This window comes from Salvelinus alpinus, chromosome 2 (assembly GCF_045679555.1).
Source record: "Salvelinus alpinus chromosome 2, SLU_Salpinus.1, whole genome shotgun sequence".
NCBI lineage: Eukaryota > Metazoa > Chordata > Actinopteri > Salmoniformes > Salmonidae > Salvelinus > Salvelinus alpinus.
The window spans coordinates 79,878,742-79,893,927 of record NC_092087.1 but is presented as its reverse complement, the minus strand read 5'-3'; the positions used below and the strand labels follow the sequence as shown (position 1 = coordinate 79,893,927).

Below are 15,186 nucleotides of genomic sequence, written 5' to 3'. Positions count from 1 at the left end.
TTCAATATGGCTCTGACGTGATGACTCATTTCACGCTGTTGAACCTATAGGCTGTTGCTATGTTGATGCACATGACTGGGCCAATAATCAGTTTCACTTGGACGTTTTTGATGTGTAAAATAAACGTGTTAAGAGATTCATTAAAAAAGAGAATAGATCAGCATTGATGATGTTTTTATTTTAATTTACAATAATAAATATATTTAATCTGAGGCAAGGTTAGTCTCACAATAGACTTGGATTGATGTGCACCAATAGGCCTACATTCGAAATATTTAGTGAAATATCATATTAATCATATTACAATGTATAACAATTGTGTACTAGTAGAAATACAGATATGTTTTTAGATTGATCCCACAGATAAAAACAATTGAATATAGCCCTATAGTACCGACAGGTACATAATGCCCTGCTAAACATTATGTACTAGTTGGATCATGTACATACATGATAGGAAATATAATATATATCATGACAACAGCAGTAGTTTCACCGTTCTCCACACAATATCTACTGTAATCCCAGTTATTCAGACATACAGTACAATTTGATCCTCCCCAGTTTCCACAATCACTATTAAAAGAAATACCAGGCTCTCCTATCAACGTAGCTTCACTGTCATCATTGGCAGAGCCAAGCCAGACACATATTCTAATTAACCCAGTGTAATCACACTAATTGCATTAAAACAAATGCCTAATCAATACCCTGAACATCTGTTTATCAATCAACTGGTCAGCATAATGAGAGCCTTGACAGAAGGAGGAGGGTGGACAGACGTCTGCTTGATGAGGAGAAGGAGGAGGAGGGTGGACACAGATGTCTGCTTGGGGAAGCAGATTCTGAGGGGAATCAGATCCTGAGGGGAAGCAGATCTGTGATGTGAATATCATCTGCGTAGGAGCCACTTCAGAGTTATGTTCATTCAGGACGTGCAATGGAAAATCTTTTCAAACATTTTTTAACGGATAATAATATCAAGCAAAAATCTATATCGAGCATTGATGATCAACTATTGTAAATAGTATTAACATATGTATCTACTATGATATGTTGGATAAATGATTGCTGTTGTCAGAAATATGTGATGTTTGACAGGAGATAGGAAATATTGCAAACAAATACATAACAAGATTTGTGTATCACTATAACTCAATGCTAATTGGAAATGCATACTCATTCCTTCAGACTTCAGAGATAAGAGCAGAACATTTAAAATAGCCTACATTGTACAACACACTGATTTTACAAGTTGTCTGTCAAGAGGGGGAGCGAGATAGAGAGAGAGCGAGAGCGAGAGCGAGAGAGAGAGAGAGAGAGAGAGAGAGAGAGAGAGAGAGAGAGAGAGAGAGAGAGAGAGAGCACTTCATAGCACTTCTATGTTCCAGTATGGTTTGTTTAAGAATGCTGGATCCAATTGTTATCAATAACAATTTCAATAAATACAAAAGCCTCTTTGTATAGCAATACGTTACACCCTGCCGACATCTTGTGCAGTAGCATAGCACATTGGAATTGAACGTTTCAAGATGAGAACATTTTGAGATATAAGATTCATAAATAGACAGTATTCTTATCTGAAGGTTCTATAGAACTAGAATCTACCAGAGATTCATTTTGAGTCAGTGCTTGTCTGTGGTCCCTTCTCCTGGCTAGGTGTTGTGTCAGTTTGTGCGCCCTTGTTCAAACTAGCCTCCACCTCCTTTGTTCGTGCTTGGTCGTCCTGCTTAACAGTGGGTGTTTGTGTCTCCTCTTTGGAGCTTGGGTTCTCCGGTTTGGGTCCTTCTGTGTCTAGTTTGGGCCTTGTCTGGTCCACTTTTGGCCCTGTCTGGTCCACTTTGGGCCCTAGTTTCTCCGCTTCAGGCTCTGTCGTCGTATCCTGTTTTGGACTAAACATCCATGCGAGGGCGGCGTTAGCCGTGCCGTCCCCACTCTGACGTGAAAAACACAAGAAGGTGGCCCAGACGAAGGCACAGCACCCTGTGAAGGTGGTCCGCATGTACAGCGGCACCATGGAAAAGTTCAGGAACTAAGAGAGAGGGGAAAGAAGAGATGAGGGGAGAGGAGGAAGAGTGGGAGGTAGGTGAGAGAGCAAAGTCTTGTTCATTATACATTTATAAATGTTCATGGGATACAGTAAATATATCATGAAACCATAATGATTGACATTGTTCAAGTTAGTAGTACTGGGTGGATAGGATGTGCGTTGTTCAAGGCTTTCATAATACACTAAGATATGATTATACAAAGACAGTCATTTACCTGCATGAATGGCCAGAACATGAGTCCAGTCTGCAAGAGAAAAGCATAGCAACCATTACAAGATCAGACTTTGTCCATGTTTTTAGACTTTGGGCTGTTTTTAGACAGCTCCAGGTTAGGGGAGGGTTGGCGGCTGGGAAGTTCTTGTCCCATTGCGCTCTAGCGACTCCTTGTGATGGGCCGGGCGCATGCACGCTGACTTCGGTCGCCAGCTGTACGGTGTTTCCTCCGACACATTGGTGCGGCTGGCTTCCGGGTTAAGCGAGCAGTGTGTCAAGAAGCAAGTGGGCTTGGTGGGGTCGTGTTTCAGAGGACGCATGGCTCTCGACCGTCGCCTCTCCCGAGTCCGTACGGGAGTTGCAGCGATGGGACAAGACTGTAACTACCAATTGGATATCACGAAATTGGGGCGAAAAAGGGGTGAAAAGTACCTCCCCTCCCCCCCAAAAAAAAGAATGAAAAAAAAGAAGGGGGGCTGACTATATGTGATAAAGTGAAAATCTAACACGCAAATATAGAAAATGCGTTGTAGGCTACAGTCAAAGATGGCAGAAACAATTTTTGGACAGTTTGTGCAGGATTTTTTGTTGTTGCATGGTTTAGATGTTTCTGCTTATAATTTTTTACATTTTGGTAGGCTATTTGTTAGTCAACTTGTCTATAATTAGATACATTCAGCTTCTATTCTGTCATTATATGTTGCCCTAGAAGACTAAATAAACCCTCGCTCACCAGAATGTCATAAATCGATAGAATGAATGCTTCAATCTAGTTGACATCGGTAAAGTTTTCTCTGTCATCTTCTTTCATGGAGCAAAGATGTTTAGGGACCGTGGAGAAAACACAATAACTCAACAAAAAAAACTAAATGGGAAAGATTTCCTGTGCAAAATGTCCAAATGGCATCAGTTTGACTGGTTGTAAGGAAATAGAAAGCTGTGAAAAGACCCAACATGTTTCTGATAAGATTTCAGATAGGCTTGCATATTTTATGTGGTTGAAATACTCATATTTTATGACGCTGATAAAGATACCACCTCTACAGATGATATCTAACTGAGCATTCTCATTCTCTCAAGATGCTGAAAGAAATTACTCATATTTCTCCACTCCTGTTCCCAAGGCAACATTCTGCCTTGGTGTATTACTACATTTGGTGTATTATTTTACTGCCAGAAAGTACTATTCTGCAGTAGTTAATATTAAGGCTATGTGAGAGGTTATCAGTGGTGTAAAGTACTTAAGTAAAAATACTTGAAAGTAGTACTTATGTCGTTTTTGGGTGCATCTGTACTTGTCACGTTCTGACCATAGTTATTATGTGTTTTGCTTGTTTTAGTGTTGGTCAGGACGTGAGCTGGGTGGGCATTCTATGTTGTGTGTCTTGTTTGTCCGTTTCTATGTTTGGCCTAATATGGTTCTCAATCAGAGGCAGATGTTTTGTGTTGTCTCTGATTGGGAATCATATATACAGTGGGGAGAACAAGTATTTGATACACTGCCGATTTTGCAGGTTTTCCTACTTACAAAGCATGTAGAGGTCTGTAATTTTTATCATAGGTACACTTCAACTGTGAGAGACGGAATCTAAAACAAAAATCCAGAAAATCACATTGTATGATTTTTAAGTAATTAATTTGCATTTTATTGCATGACATAAGTATTTGATCACCTACCAACCAGTAAGAATTCCGGCTCTCACAGACCTGTTAGTTTTTCTTTAAGAAGCCCTCCTGTTCTCCACTCATTACCTGTATTAACTGCACCTGTTTGAACTCGTTACCTGTATAAAAGACACCTGTCCACACACTCAATCAAACAGACTCCAACCTCTCCACAATGGCCAAGACCAGAGAGCTGTGTAAGGACATCAGGGATAAATTGTAGACCTGTACAAGGCTGGGATGGGCTACAGGACAATAGGCAAGCAGCTTGGTGAGAAGCCAACAACTGTTGGCACAATTATTAGAAAATGGAAGAAGTTCAAGATGACGGTCAATCACCCTCGGTCTGGGGCTCCATGCAAGATCTCACCTCGTGGGGCATCAATGATCATGAGGAATGTGAGGGATCAGCCCAGAACTACACGGCAGGACCTGGTCAATGACCTGAAGAGAGCTGGGACCACAGTCTCAAAGAAAACCATTAGTAACACACTACGCCGTCATGGATTAAAATCCTGCAGCGCACGCAAGGTCCCCCTGCTCAAGCCAGCGCATGTCCAGGCCCGTCTGAAGTTTGCCAATGACCATCTGGATGATCCAGAGGAGGAATGGGAGAAGGTCATGTGGTATGATGAGACAAAAATAGAGCTTTTTGCTCTAAACTCCACTCGCCGTGTTTGGAGGAATAGAAGGATGAGTACAACCCCAAGAACACCATCCCAACCGTGAAGCATGGAGGTGGAAACATCATTCTTTGGGGATGCTTTTCTGCAAAGGGGACAGGACGACTGCACCGTATTGAGGGGAGGATGGATGGGGCCATGTATCGCGAGATCTTGGCCAACAACCTCCTTCCCTCAGTAAGAGCATTGAAGATGGGTCGTGGCTGGGTCTTCCAGCATGACAACGACCCGAAACACACAGCCAGGGCAACTAAGGAGTGGCTCCGTAAGAAGCATCTCAAGGTCCTGGAGTGGCCTAGCCAGTCTCCAGACCTGAACCCAATAGAAAATCTTTGGAGGGAGCTGAAAGTCCGTATTGCCCAGCGACAGCCCCGAAACCTGAAGGATCTGGAGAAGGTCTGTATGGAGGATTGGGCCAAAATCCCTGCTGCAGTGTGTGCAAACCTGGTCAAGAACTACAGGAAACGTATGATCTCTGTAATTGCAAACAAAGGTTTCTGTAGCAAATATTAAGTTCTGGTTTTCTGATGTATCAAATACTTATGTCATGCAATAAAATGCTAATTAATTACTTAAAAATCATACAATGTGATTTTCTGGATTTTTGTTTTAGATTCCGTATCTCACAGTTGAAGTGTACCTATGATAAAAATTACAGACCTCTACATGCTTTGTAAGTAGGAAAACCTGCAAAATCGGCAGTGTATCAAATACTTGTTCTCCCCACTGTAGGTGGCTTGTTTTGTGTTGGGGATTTGTGGGTGGTTGTTTCCTGTCTCTGTGTTTTCTCTGCACCAGATAGGGCTGTATCGGTAAGCCACGTTTGTTATTTTGTATTTTGTAAGTGTTCACTGTTTAATCGTCATTATTAAATCATGTTGAACACGAGCTACGCTGCGTCTTGGTCCGATCCCTGCTACACCTCCTCAGACGAAGAGGAGGAAGGCTGCCGTTACAGTACTTTACATTACTATTTATATCTTTGACTACTTTCACTTTTACTTGACTACATTCCTACAGAAAATAATGTACCTTTTCTCCATACATTTTCCTTGACACTCAAAAGTACTCGTTATATTTTGAATGCTTAGCAGGACAGAAATTGTCAAATTCACGCACTTATCAACAGAACATCCCTGGTCATCCCTACTGCCTCTGATCTTCCGGACTCACTAAATGTAAATTATGTTGGAGTGTGCCTCTGGCTATCTGTAAAAAAAAGAAGAAGAAAATGGTTTGCTTATTAAAAGGATCTGGTTTGCTTATTAAAAGGAATTTGAAATTATTTATACTTTTATTTTTGATACATAAGTATATTTTTGTAATTACATTTACTTTGATACTTAAGTATATTCTAAACCAAATACTTTTAATCAAGTAGATCTTTACTCAAGTATGACAACTGGGTACTTTATCAACCACTGAAGGTTATAGACCTACAGTCTGCCAGATTAATAAAAAACTTTATTTAACCAGGCAAGTCAGTTGAGAACAAATTCTTATTTTCAATGATGGCCTAGGAACAGTGCCTTGTTCAGGGGCAGAACGTCAGATGTTTACCTTTTTAGCTCGGGGATTCGAGCTTGCAACCTTTCAGTTACTAGTCCAAGGCTACCTGCCGCCCCGATTTCAGCTTCCATTTAACCCATCTGAACAGTAGGCTACAGTTCCCTTGAACTTCCTTATTTAAAGTTGTCTTGTGACTATCGAATTTGTATAGCCCCTCACAATCATCACGCATAACATAGCCGGCACTGCGGGTTATGAGTCAACCCCCGCATCACTACTGAGTAGTGGCAGGGTTTTTTCCTGACTGACCTGACCAATAAAACAGGACCCTATAACGGCAGGCATGATTGGAATTTCTCTTCAGACTATAGACTCACCTTATATGTATTCAGGAACTTCTCCCTCCAGTCCTGGAAAATGTCCTCTTTGCCCTCCAAGAAACTCACCCCTAGGGAGAACACAGCTCAGTGTGTTTAGTCAAATATATATTAGTCTACATTTAGAGACAACAATTTACTTGAATGGCTACTTTATTTGGTTGAAACCAACATTAGTAGGTTTTAAATATCCGATATGTCATATATGGAGCTCAAATCTGTTCGAGTCTTTCACGTGACCTGTTAGGCCTACATTCAGACAGAGTGAACTTTGTTCTCGATCGCTCTGACTAACCTGTGTAGAATACACTAGTGGCCAGAGGAGCGGCTGTGGTCTGGTCCAAGAAAAGTTTACGCACAACCATCCTGACCGAATTCCCGGGAAATCTGCGCTCCAAAAACCGCATCCAGAAGAAGTTAAAGTTGCCATGGAAACTGAAAGCGACCACTGCCACATTGCGCGTGTGCCTCCAGTCCATTTTTTCATTGCGCGAGAACACCTGGTGAACGAAATCCCCACCGGCAAACAGGCAACCGTAGAGGGTTACGTTGGTAAGCCACGGAAACGTTTTGACGTGTTTTATGAATGCCTTTCTCATGTTGTCGACATCAGAATACAGAACCTTGAATAGAATATGACAAATAAAACGAGGTCGATATCAAGCAGTTCATGGATGGGGTCTTCGCCGTCTTCTGTCTGAAAAGCCCATTTGGTATCATCTCTCACTCACACACAGGCCTATCGCATTTCGAATGTAACATACATTTCAATTAAATTATATTTGGACAAAATATCAACGAATTTCACAAAATAGGCCTAGGCTAAATGAACGTAAAGCAAGAGCATAATACTTGCGGGAATACAGCAAAGGGGTTTCGTGCGTAAAATCCGAAACGTCAAGTGACACCATAGCGCCGTTCTGCATAAAATGGGAACGCCCCCGTGACGTAAAATCAGAGCAGAAGACGCCATATTCAGGAGGAGCATATTGGCCACTGATTTACAGTCCTGTACACAGATCTCAAGCAGACGATAATTTAAAGATGATATCTTTATTATACAATGAACCTTTATAAGGTTCATTGATAACGATAATTTAAAGATGATATCTTTATTATACAATGAACCTTTATAATAGAATAGGATTTTATCTTAAATGTTATAAAATGCACAAAGCCCATAATGTGCACTGTGCAAAGCCAACTGAGTTTTTCAATGCTATACAACACCAGTCTCCACTGTAAAATGTGCAGAATACAAATATAGACAGCAGGAACTTTCGTCTCCTTCTGTTCCTGAAACAGTCTTTCAAACTCAGCTTTCAGCTCGTACTGCTTCTGCACACCTCTGTCCACCTCTGCTTTCTGCTCGTATTGCTTCTGCATGTCCACCTCTGCTTTCAGCTCATTTAGTTCCTGGTTCTGTTTAGGTCTGCTTTCAGCTCATGTAGTTCCTGGTTCTGTTTAGGTCTGCTTTCAGCTCATGTAGTTCCTGGTTATGTTTAGGTCTGCTTTCAGCTCATGTAGTTCCTGGTTCTGTTTAGAACCAGTTCCTCTTTTAGTCTCTTAAATGTGTCTTCTGCATCATCAGTCACTTAAAATCAAGGGGGGAAAACACAGACAACATACATGACTACAGAAACTACTGTATTAATATAAATTAAGTTTATAATGGTACAGCCAGAATAGGACTGGCAGCCCTCTGAGCCTGGTGTTCTGCCCACTGTGCTTCTGCTTCTGCATTGCTTGCTCTTTGGGGTTTTAGACTGGGCATCTGTAAAGCACCGTGTGACTACTGCTGATGTAAAAAGGGCTTTATAAAGAAATAAAATATACATCATTTGATTGATTGATTGCAGTACTCACCCATCATTATTGGGCTGTTTCAACAGAACAACATTTGTATGCAGAGCTCAGGGAGTTGCCCCAAGCCACATTAGTTGGGATTTATTGTAACGTTACCTCTGTATTTAGCTAGTGTCATTAATTCATATGTACAGTTGGGGGGAGCAACCTGTAGCTTCCCCGCCTCTTCAATCCAGGTTTCCACATTGATCCTCTACTATGACCCCCAGACTCCGCCATGTTTTGACCCCCCACTATGACCCCCAGACTCAGCCATGTTTTGACCCCCCAATATGACCCCTAGACTCCGCCATGTTTTGACCCCCCACTATGACCCCTAGACTCAGCCATGTTTTGACCCCCCACTATGACCCCTAGACTCAGCCATGTTTTGCCCCTCCACTATGACCCCCAGACTCAGCTATGTTTCGACCCCCCACTATGAACCCCAGACTCAGCTATGTTTCGACCCCCCACTATGACCCCTAGACTCAGCTATGTTTCGACCCCCCACTATGACCCCTAGACTCCGCCATGTTTTGACCCCCCACTATGACCCCCAGACTCAGCTATGTTTCGACCCCCCACTATGAACCCCAGACTCAGCTATGTTTCGACCGCCCACTATGACCCCCAGACTCAGCTATGTTTCGACCCCCCACTATGACCCCTAGACTCAGCTATGTTTCGACCCCCCACTATGACCCCCAGACTCAGCCATGTTTTGACCCAACACTATGAACCCTAGACTCAGCTATGTTTCGACCCCCCCCTATGACCCCTAGACTCAGCTATGTTTCGAACCCCCATTATGACCCCCAGACTCAGCCATGTTTCAATCTAATTTCACCCCCTTTATATCTTCTTACCAGTGGTTGCTGTTTATGTCCTGCTGTTTATGGCCTGCTGTTTATGTCCTGCTGTTTATGTCCTGCTGTTTATGGCCTGTTGTTTATGGCCTGTTGTTTATGTCCTGCTGTTTATGGCCTGTTGTTTATGTCCTGCTGTTTATGACCTGTTGTTTATGGCCTGTTGTTTATGGCCTGCTGTCAGCCTCTTCCTTGCGTGACATGTTTCTTTGTTTTGTCCTCATTACACCAGTGCCCTATAATCCTGTGCTCGACATTTCACCCTTCGATCCGTGCAGGTGCCAAAGATTTATTTTGGATTATCATACAGGTTTGAGCATGAATTGTAATAATAGTATGACCAACAGAAGTTCAAGATCCAGAATGATGTTGCAGTGCAATGTGAGGAGCAAGCTGCACGTGTGTTCTGCTACATTTTTGGTTAGAGTATATTTTCTTTCCAAAAACATCTGATTATGTATATATTTTTTTAAAACATATTGTCAGATGAGAAAAAATAAGAAACCCGCACAATGCTCTTGCTTGTATCACTACTCTTTAATAAGCTTTACATAACGGCCTCACGGCCTTCGTCAGAGCTTTTGTGAGTTTTTTTAATTAGCACCCTTATGTAGACATAGCGCCACCCACAATGCATCGAATGGGGTTGGAGTCGATGGAAAATAAGTAAGTGTTACCAAATATAACAACGTGCATTTCATAAGTATTCGAATAGAGGGTGTACATATAACATATTAAACACGTCTGTAACATATTGTCAGCAAATGTGTTAATTTAAACAATCATAATATGAAAACATTTAGTTTCATTTAGAGAAAACATTCAAACAAAGACACATAGGCTTCTATACTAGGATTTGTGTTGAATTTTTTTATATCATGTTAAAGATGAATTAAGTATAGAATAGAATGTTCAGTGCAAAAATCTCCTGGTTAGCTGGGTACCAGGGTGAGGTGCACTGTAATAAGGTGGGTTTAGTGAGCGCTTCAGGGCAGACTTTTCAGTGAACAAATACAGTATGAGAAAACTGTGGGTCAACAGAGGGAATTCTGTGGTGATACAGTTTTGAAATAAAGTACAATATGAAAACAGAACCGTTTTGAATTCATCCTTACAATGTATCACCTTTTTTTATTGCAAAAGAGTATATGGCATCTCACATTTGTTTATTTAATTCACTGAAATATATGCATTCGTGCTCAAGCCTACTGTGCTGTTAAATGTGTCTCTGTGAAATCCTTGAACAGTGATCATTTAAAAAGCTGAGAAGAATATGATTCATGTCTTCCCGAAGTTCTCAAGTCTGCTCACATCCTTCTCTTCTGCGGCTGTCAGAGTAAATCCAGAGCAAACTGCCCTTTCGGTTGAGTAAATTCCCTTGCTGTTTGTACAGAAAGATTCTACTACTGATATATATATACAGCTACTGGATAACATGACTACACCAGATAATAGTATAGTAGGACTCAGATCAACACAATCCATCAGGTCGCAAAGGGTGCAGACATTCACCCCCGCACAATAATAAAAACCTCTCAACAACAACCATCAGTTACACACAGAGAGAGAGAGAGCGAGAGAGAGAGAGAGAGAGAGAGAGAGAGAGAGAGAGAGGGCGAGAGAGAGGGCGTCTAACAAACCAAAATTGTTTCTCTGAAAATTCCCAGAACATTTGTTAGGTTGCGGCAAATGTTATCATAACACAAAAACTGTCCAGTTGTGCTGATGATTATACAATGTTTGTATAAAACATTCGCCTGATGTTGCAAGAACGTTCCCAGAACATTGCGCATACATTTTGTTGCAGTAGTATGTTCTAAAAACATTGCTGGTACATTGTGTTATTACATTACCAGGAAACATAACGAAACTGTTTGGGGAATGGTGGTTGTTACAGATGTGGTGCGTTTTTGTGAATGTTAGGAGAACGTCCTAATGTTGTATAAAAACCCTTTCTTATGTTCTGGGTATGTTCCCGGTTTGCTGGGCAGTCTGTCCTGTCTCTTCACTGGGGTCAGCCAGTCAAGTCAGGTGAACCATGAGAGTGGCAGTCCATACAGCACAGTCCATAAAGCACAGTCCATACACGACACACTGTAGCAATAGAATAGTGCTGACATCCAAAAGAGTGTCACTGATCCTTATCAAATCTTTTAGATTTTGGAGAATCTAAGAAGAAGTCTGCTCCCTCTTCTCTCCTCTGGCTTTCATTTTCCTCAGCTTTGACGGAAATATCCCTTGCTGCTGTGGCGGCTCCACGGACAGCGTAACTCACAAGAACAGCCAAAATAATGCCTATAGGAATCCCAATACACGCGCCAAGTGTTCCATGTTGTGCACCTGCAACTGCTCCCATGAGTGCCCCCACTACAGCAGTCATAATCACTATTAGTGGTTTGACGTAGTGGCCCACCACAGACAAGGCCTCTTCCCTGTATCCTTGCTTGACGGCCTGTAGGTCCACCTTCTGATGGTCAGCCATTACCGACCTGTCCTGCTTCTCTGTGCTTACTTCAAAGAACAAACACACACACAGAGACAGTTCATGAATCAGATCACCGTTACAGATGTAGGATCTTAATTTGAACCAGTTTGCTACAGCAGGAAAATAAACCTGCAGCAATAGGAAACGTGAATTATTATGTGGATTATTTTTATAGGACAGTTCTGTAGTGGTTGATACATTTTTCATTAGGGCAAATCTAGTCTGAAATGTCAAAGTGGAAATTACTAACTTTAGAAGCAATTTTAAACTTATCATACTTACTACTGGGGGGAAGTAGTTGACTGCTACTTGTCCTCTTCATCAACCTTTCTTTAGGCTTCTCTTCTTCTCTATACTTCTTCAGCTCTTCTTCCTTTTCTTTCAACTGTTTTGTATTTCTGTTTCAGTCTGTCCTCTCGGTCTTCATACATCCTTCTCAGCTCGGTCACTTCCCTTGGCATTGTAGTCTCCATCAGTTCATAGTATACTTGGGGGATTAAGAATTCTTCACAGTTTTCTTCTACCATGGCGTCTATCTTTACCAGGAGCTCAGAAATCTGGGTAGGAGAATTCCCACAATGAAGGAGATGGTGCCTGTCTCCACATTTCGCTAGAATACTTTTTGCTCTGTCGATCATCTGATTCTGTTCAATGGATGTGCATTTCTCCTCAGCCTCACTGACAAACAAGACCATGGTAAACCTCCATGCCCTAACTGACAAAAGCTCCATGTGATACCGAATCGCCTTTCTTTCTGCGGAGGAGAGAGGGTCGCCCATGGGCACCACCAGAAGAAGAGCATGGGGTCCTGGAGGACATAGGGTCACACTATTCTTAATTTCTTGTTTGATGTGTGTGGACGTGTACTTCACAGTGTCCCAGCCCGGGGTGTCCACCACGGTGACAGTCCTTCCAGCCACCTCACCCTGCTTCTTCACACACATGCCTCCTTCACTCCGGAAGTTATCTCTGCCCAGGATGGTTTTGGCTACTGTACTCTTCCCAGCTCCTACTCTTCCAAGCAGCAGGAGTCTAAGATCTGACTGGGGAGGAGGACCTCCTGCATCAGAGGGTAATCATCAGATACAAGCTCAGCACACAGTCTAACTAACACAATGTGTTTCAAACACACGCTGTGTAAAGGAAGGAATTATCAAAAAGTAATAACATGTCCAAATGTAGGCTAAACATTCAGGAAAGCTGAACTGGAATTTACTTACCATGAACATTTGGGGAGCGTTCACTCACCATTGCACAGGTGAGTAACTTTGTTTTAATGTCGTCTCTCAGAGGTTTCCTCTCACATGCTGTTCTTTAGCTGCCTTGCATTGAAACATATTAACGCAGGTTAAATGATGGTGCAGGTTAAATTAGGTCACCATGGTTTATACACTTAAAGTGTCCCATACCATTCACAATAATACACCATTTATAGAATATCACTATACCTCTGTCGTCGTCATTATCCTCATCCATGTTAGAGACTAGCTTAGAATGAGTTACAGAATGAATAAAGACAGTGATATGACTTCATCGTTCATAAACACACTATGTACGTCGTAACAAGGAAGTGAAGGAACCAGTAACACAGGAATCCCAGGTTATAGAGATTACATTTGATAGTGATTACACATGCATTTTAAATCAACTGTGCCTTGTAAAATAGTTATGTTTAACTCACATTTATATTGTTTTGATAATTCTCCGTTTCCAATAGCTAACAGTACGACATGGGCAGAAGCAGACAGACGTGCACGTTAACACTTCCTGAAAAGTTAAGAGGTGGTTTATGAGCATACAGTGTATGCTCTCTCAAATTACACGATGGACTTTAATCAAGTAGCATAGAGTAGGCCTGTACATAAAACTCACATGCAACACTATAATTGTGTAAAATAAAATGTAAGGACAAATAAAGCATTGTAAAGCTAAATTAAAGTGATGTTATCCATCTATGCCCCAAAAGGGGACAAACTGCAGGTATACTGTAATCAAAACCACTCATACACACACACTTCAGTAGAGAAGTGGTCAAGCACAGACAAACACTTGATATAGTGATTGTTCCATGATAGGAAAGCCATACAACTATTTTGTTTAAGCAGAAGAACAAAAAGTTAAACAATAAGTACATCAATAATCAAAGATACTCACTGAACAATATTGATAACCATTACATCAACATTCAACAACATACAGTATCTGCTTGTAAAAATCATGTAATTCACTTACCTTGTAACACTAGTGGTTCAGTTCTTCAGCTGGCATTAACATATAGGCCAACGTGAATTATAAAAATAATAATCTGAAAACAATTGTTAAAACAGTAAATAATAAGATTTATTTTGAAAAACAGTTGATAAAAAATGGAAATATTGTGAATAATTGTGACTTTTTGATACAAATTAATCATGTTGACATCATATTAGAATGAACAAACAGATGTAGAGGAAACAGAAAAGAGAAATCCTTGCATGGCAACACTGCTATCTCTTCCTAGTTTAGATGCAGTTACTGATTGACTTATTTCCTGAGTGAGTACTCTGCTCACGTGATGTGGCTTTCCTCTGCAACATACAGAGCAAACCGGATAACACACACTTCCTCTACTGTTGAGATATGGTTCCAGGTCAATAGAGAACACCTAAGAGGTGTGCTTAGGCCTTGAGTTTCATGTATATGAAGAAGCAGAGCCAAATATAGACATATATTTAAGGTAGAAATGTAAGGTAGAATGCCTCAACTAATGGCCCATTGAGTTTGTATGTAGGCCTATTCTTGACCTAGAGAGGCTGATACATTTGACTGATTTGAGAATTATGACAAGCATTATCTAGAAAGTAATCTTTTTAAATCAGATTTTATATTCTATCAAATGTTTGAACATATTGTCAGCTAATGTGTTAATATTAACAATCATAACATGACAACATAATTTAGACAGAACAGTAAAACAAAGACACATGAAGCATGTACTTCAGACTATGACAGACACAATTCCGCACCGGAGACAATACTTTTCACAATTCTCCATCCGTTTCTCCATTGGTGTTTTTATTTTATTTTACAGCCAGTCTGCAGAACTTTTTCCTTCTCCCTCTTCTCCACCTCCATCATTGCCCTCCATCGAGAGGGATTCTGGTTCCTGTGAACAAACGTAGAAATGTAGAAATGTTCACTAATGTTCACTAACAAATGTGTGCACCACATTTTTGAGAAATAAGCTTTTTGTGCGTATTAAAAATGTCAGGGATATTTATTTCAGCTCATGAAATATGGGACCAACACTTTACATGTTGCGTTTATATTTTTGTTCAGTGTAGTTGAAATGGTCATTTTGTTCAGACTATCACAGCTTTATCTATATACAGTATCTACTCCTCAACAGCTCAATGATGTGGATGTCTCTCCATTCTGCCATTTATACACAAGACATACAACTTGTATCAATCACTTATGTTTCGATGTCTATCCCTGTGGGCCTATCTA

The 15,186-nt window shown here is 41.0% G+C and overlaps 1 protein-coding gene and 1 long non-coding RNA gene across 5 annotated transcripts; both read right to left on the bottom strand.

Moving 5' to 3' along the window:
• Positions 1 to 157: 157 nt before the first annotated feature.
• Positions 158 to 7,417, bottom strand: LOC139544586 (mpv17-like protein). Its single transcript, XM_071351891.1, has 4 exons — positions 6,794 to 7,417; positions 6,499 to 6,569; positions 2,266 to 2,295; positions 158 to 2,032 (listed from the first exon to the last, which is right to left on the bottom strand). Exons 1-4 carry the CDS (start codon positions 7,095 to 7,097, stop codon positions 1,616 to 1,618), a joined length of 822 nt encoding a protein of 273 aa, XP_071207992.1. The 5' UTR covers positions 7,098 to 7,417; the 3' UTR covers positions 158 to 1,615.
• Positions 7,418 to 9,997: 2,580 nt separating this feature from the next.
• On the bottom strand, positions 9,998 to 14,324 carry LOC139544597 (uncharacterized). Of its 4 annotated transcripts, none has more exons than XR_011668899.1 (5): positions 13,930 to 14,318; positions 13,146 to 13,464; positions 12,918 to 13,019; positions 11,980 to 12,757; positions 9,998 to 11,723 (listed from the first exon to the last, which is right to left on the bottom strand). It is a non-coding gene; the product is annotated as an uncharacterized lncRNA (long non-coding RNA). The 4 variants fall into 4 exon arrangements; XR_011668900.1 differs by having other exon boundaries at positions 12,918 to 13,015; positions 13,379 to 13,464; positions 13,930 to 14,236; XR_011668898.1 differs by having other exon boundaries at positions 13,379 to 13,464; positions 13,930 to 14,235.
• Positions 14,325 to 15,186: the final 862 nt, after the last annotated feature.

Bases quoted from the DNA above. Each gene is read 5' to 3' on its own strand.
- LOC139544586 (XM_071351891.1), bottom strand. From the start codon at position 7,097: ATGAGAAAGGCATTCATAAAACACGTCAAAACGTTTCCGTGGCTTACC. The intron at 6,570-6,793 runs GTTAGTCAGAGC...TGTTCTCCCTAG, and splicing joins CACTAGTGTATTCTACACAG to GGGTGAGTTTCTTGGAGGGC. The intron at 2,296-6,498 runs GTGAGTCTATAG...TTTCTCTTGCAG, and splicing joins AGTTCCTGAATACATATAAG to ACTGGACTCATGTTCTGGCC.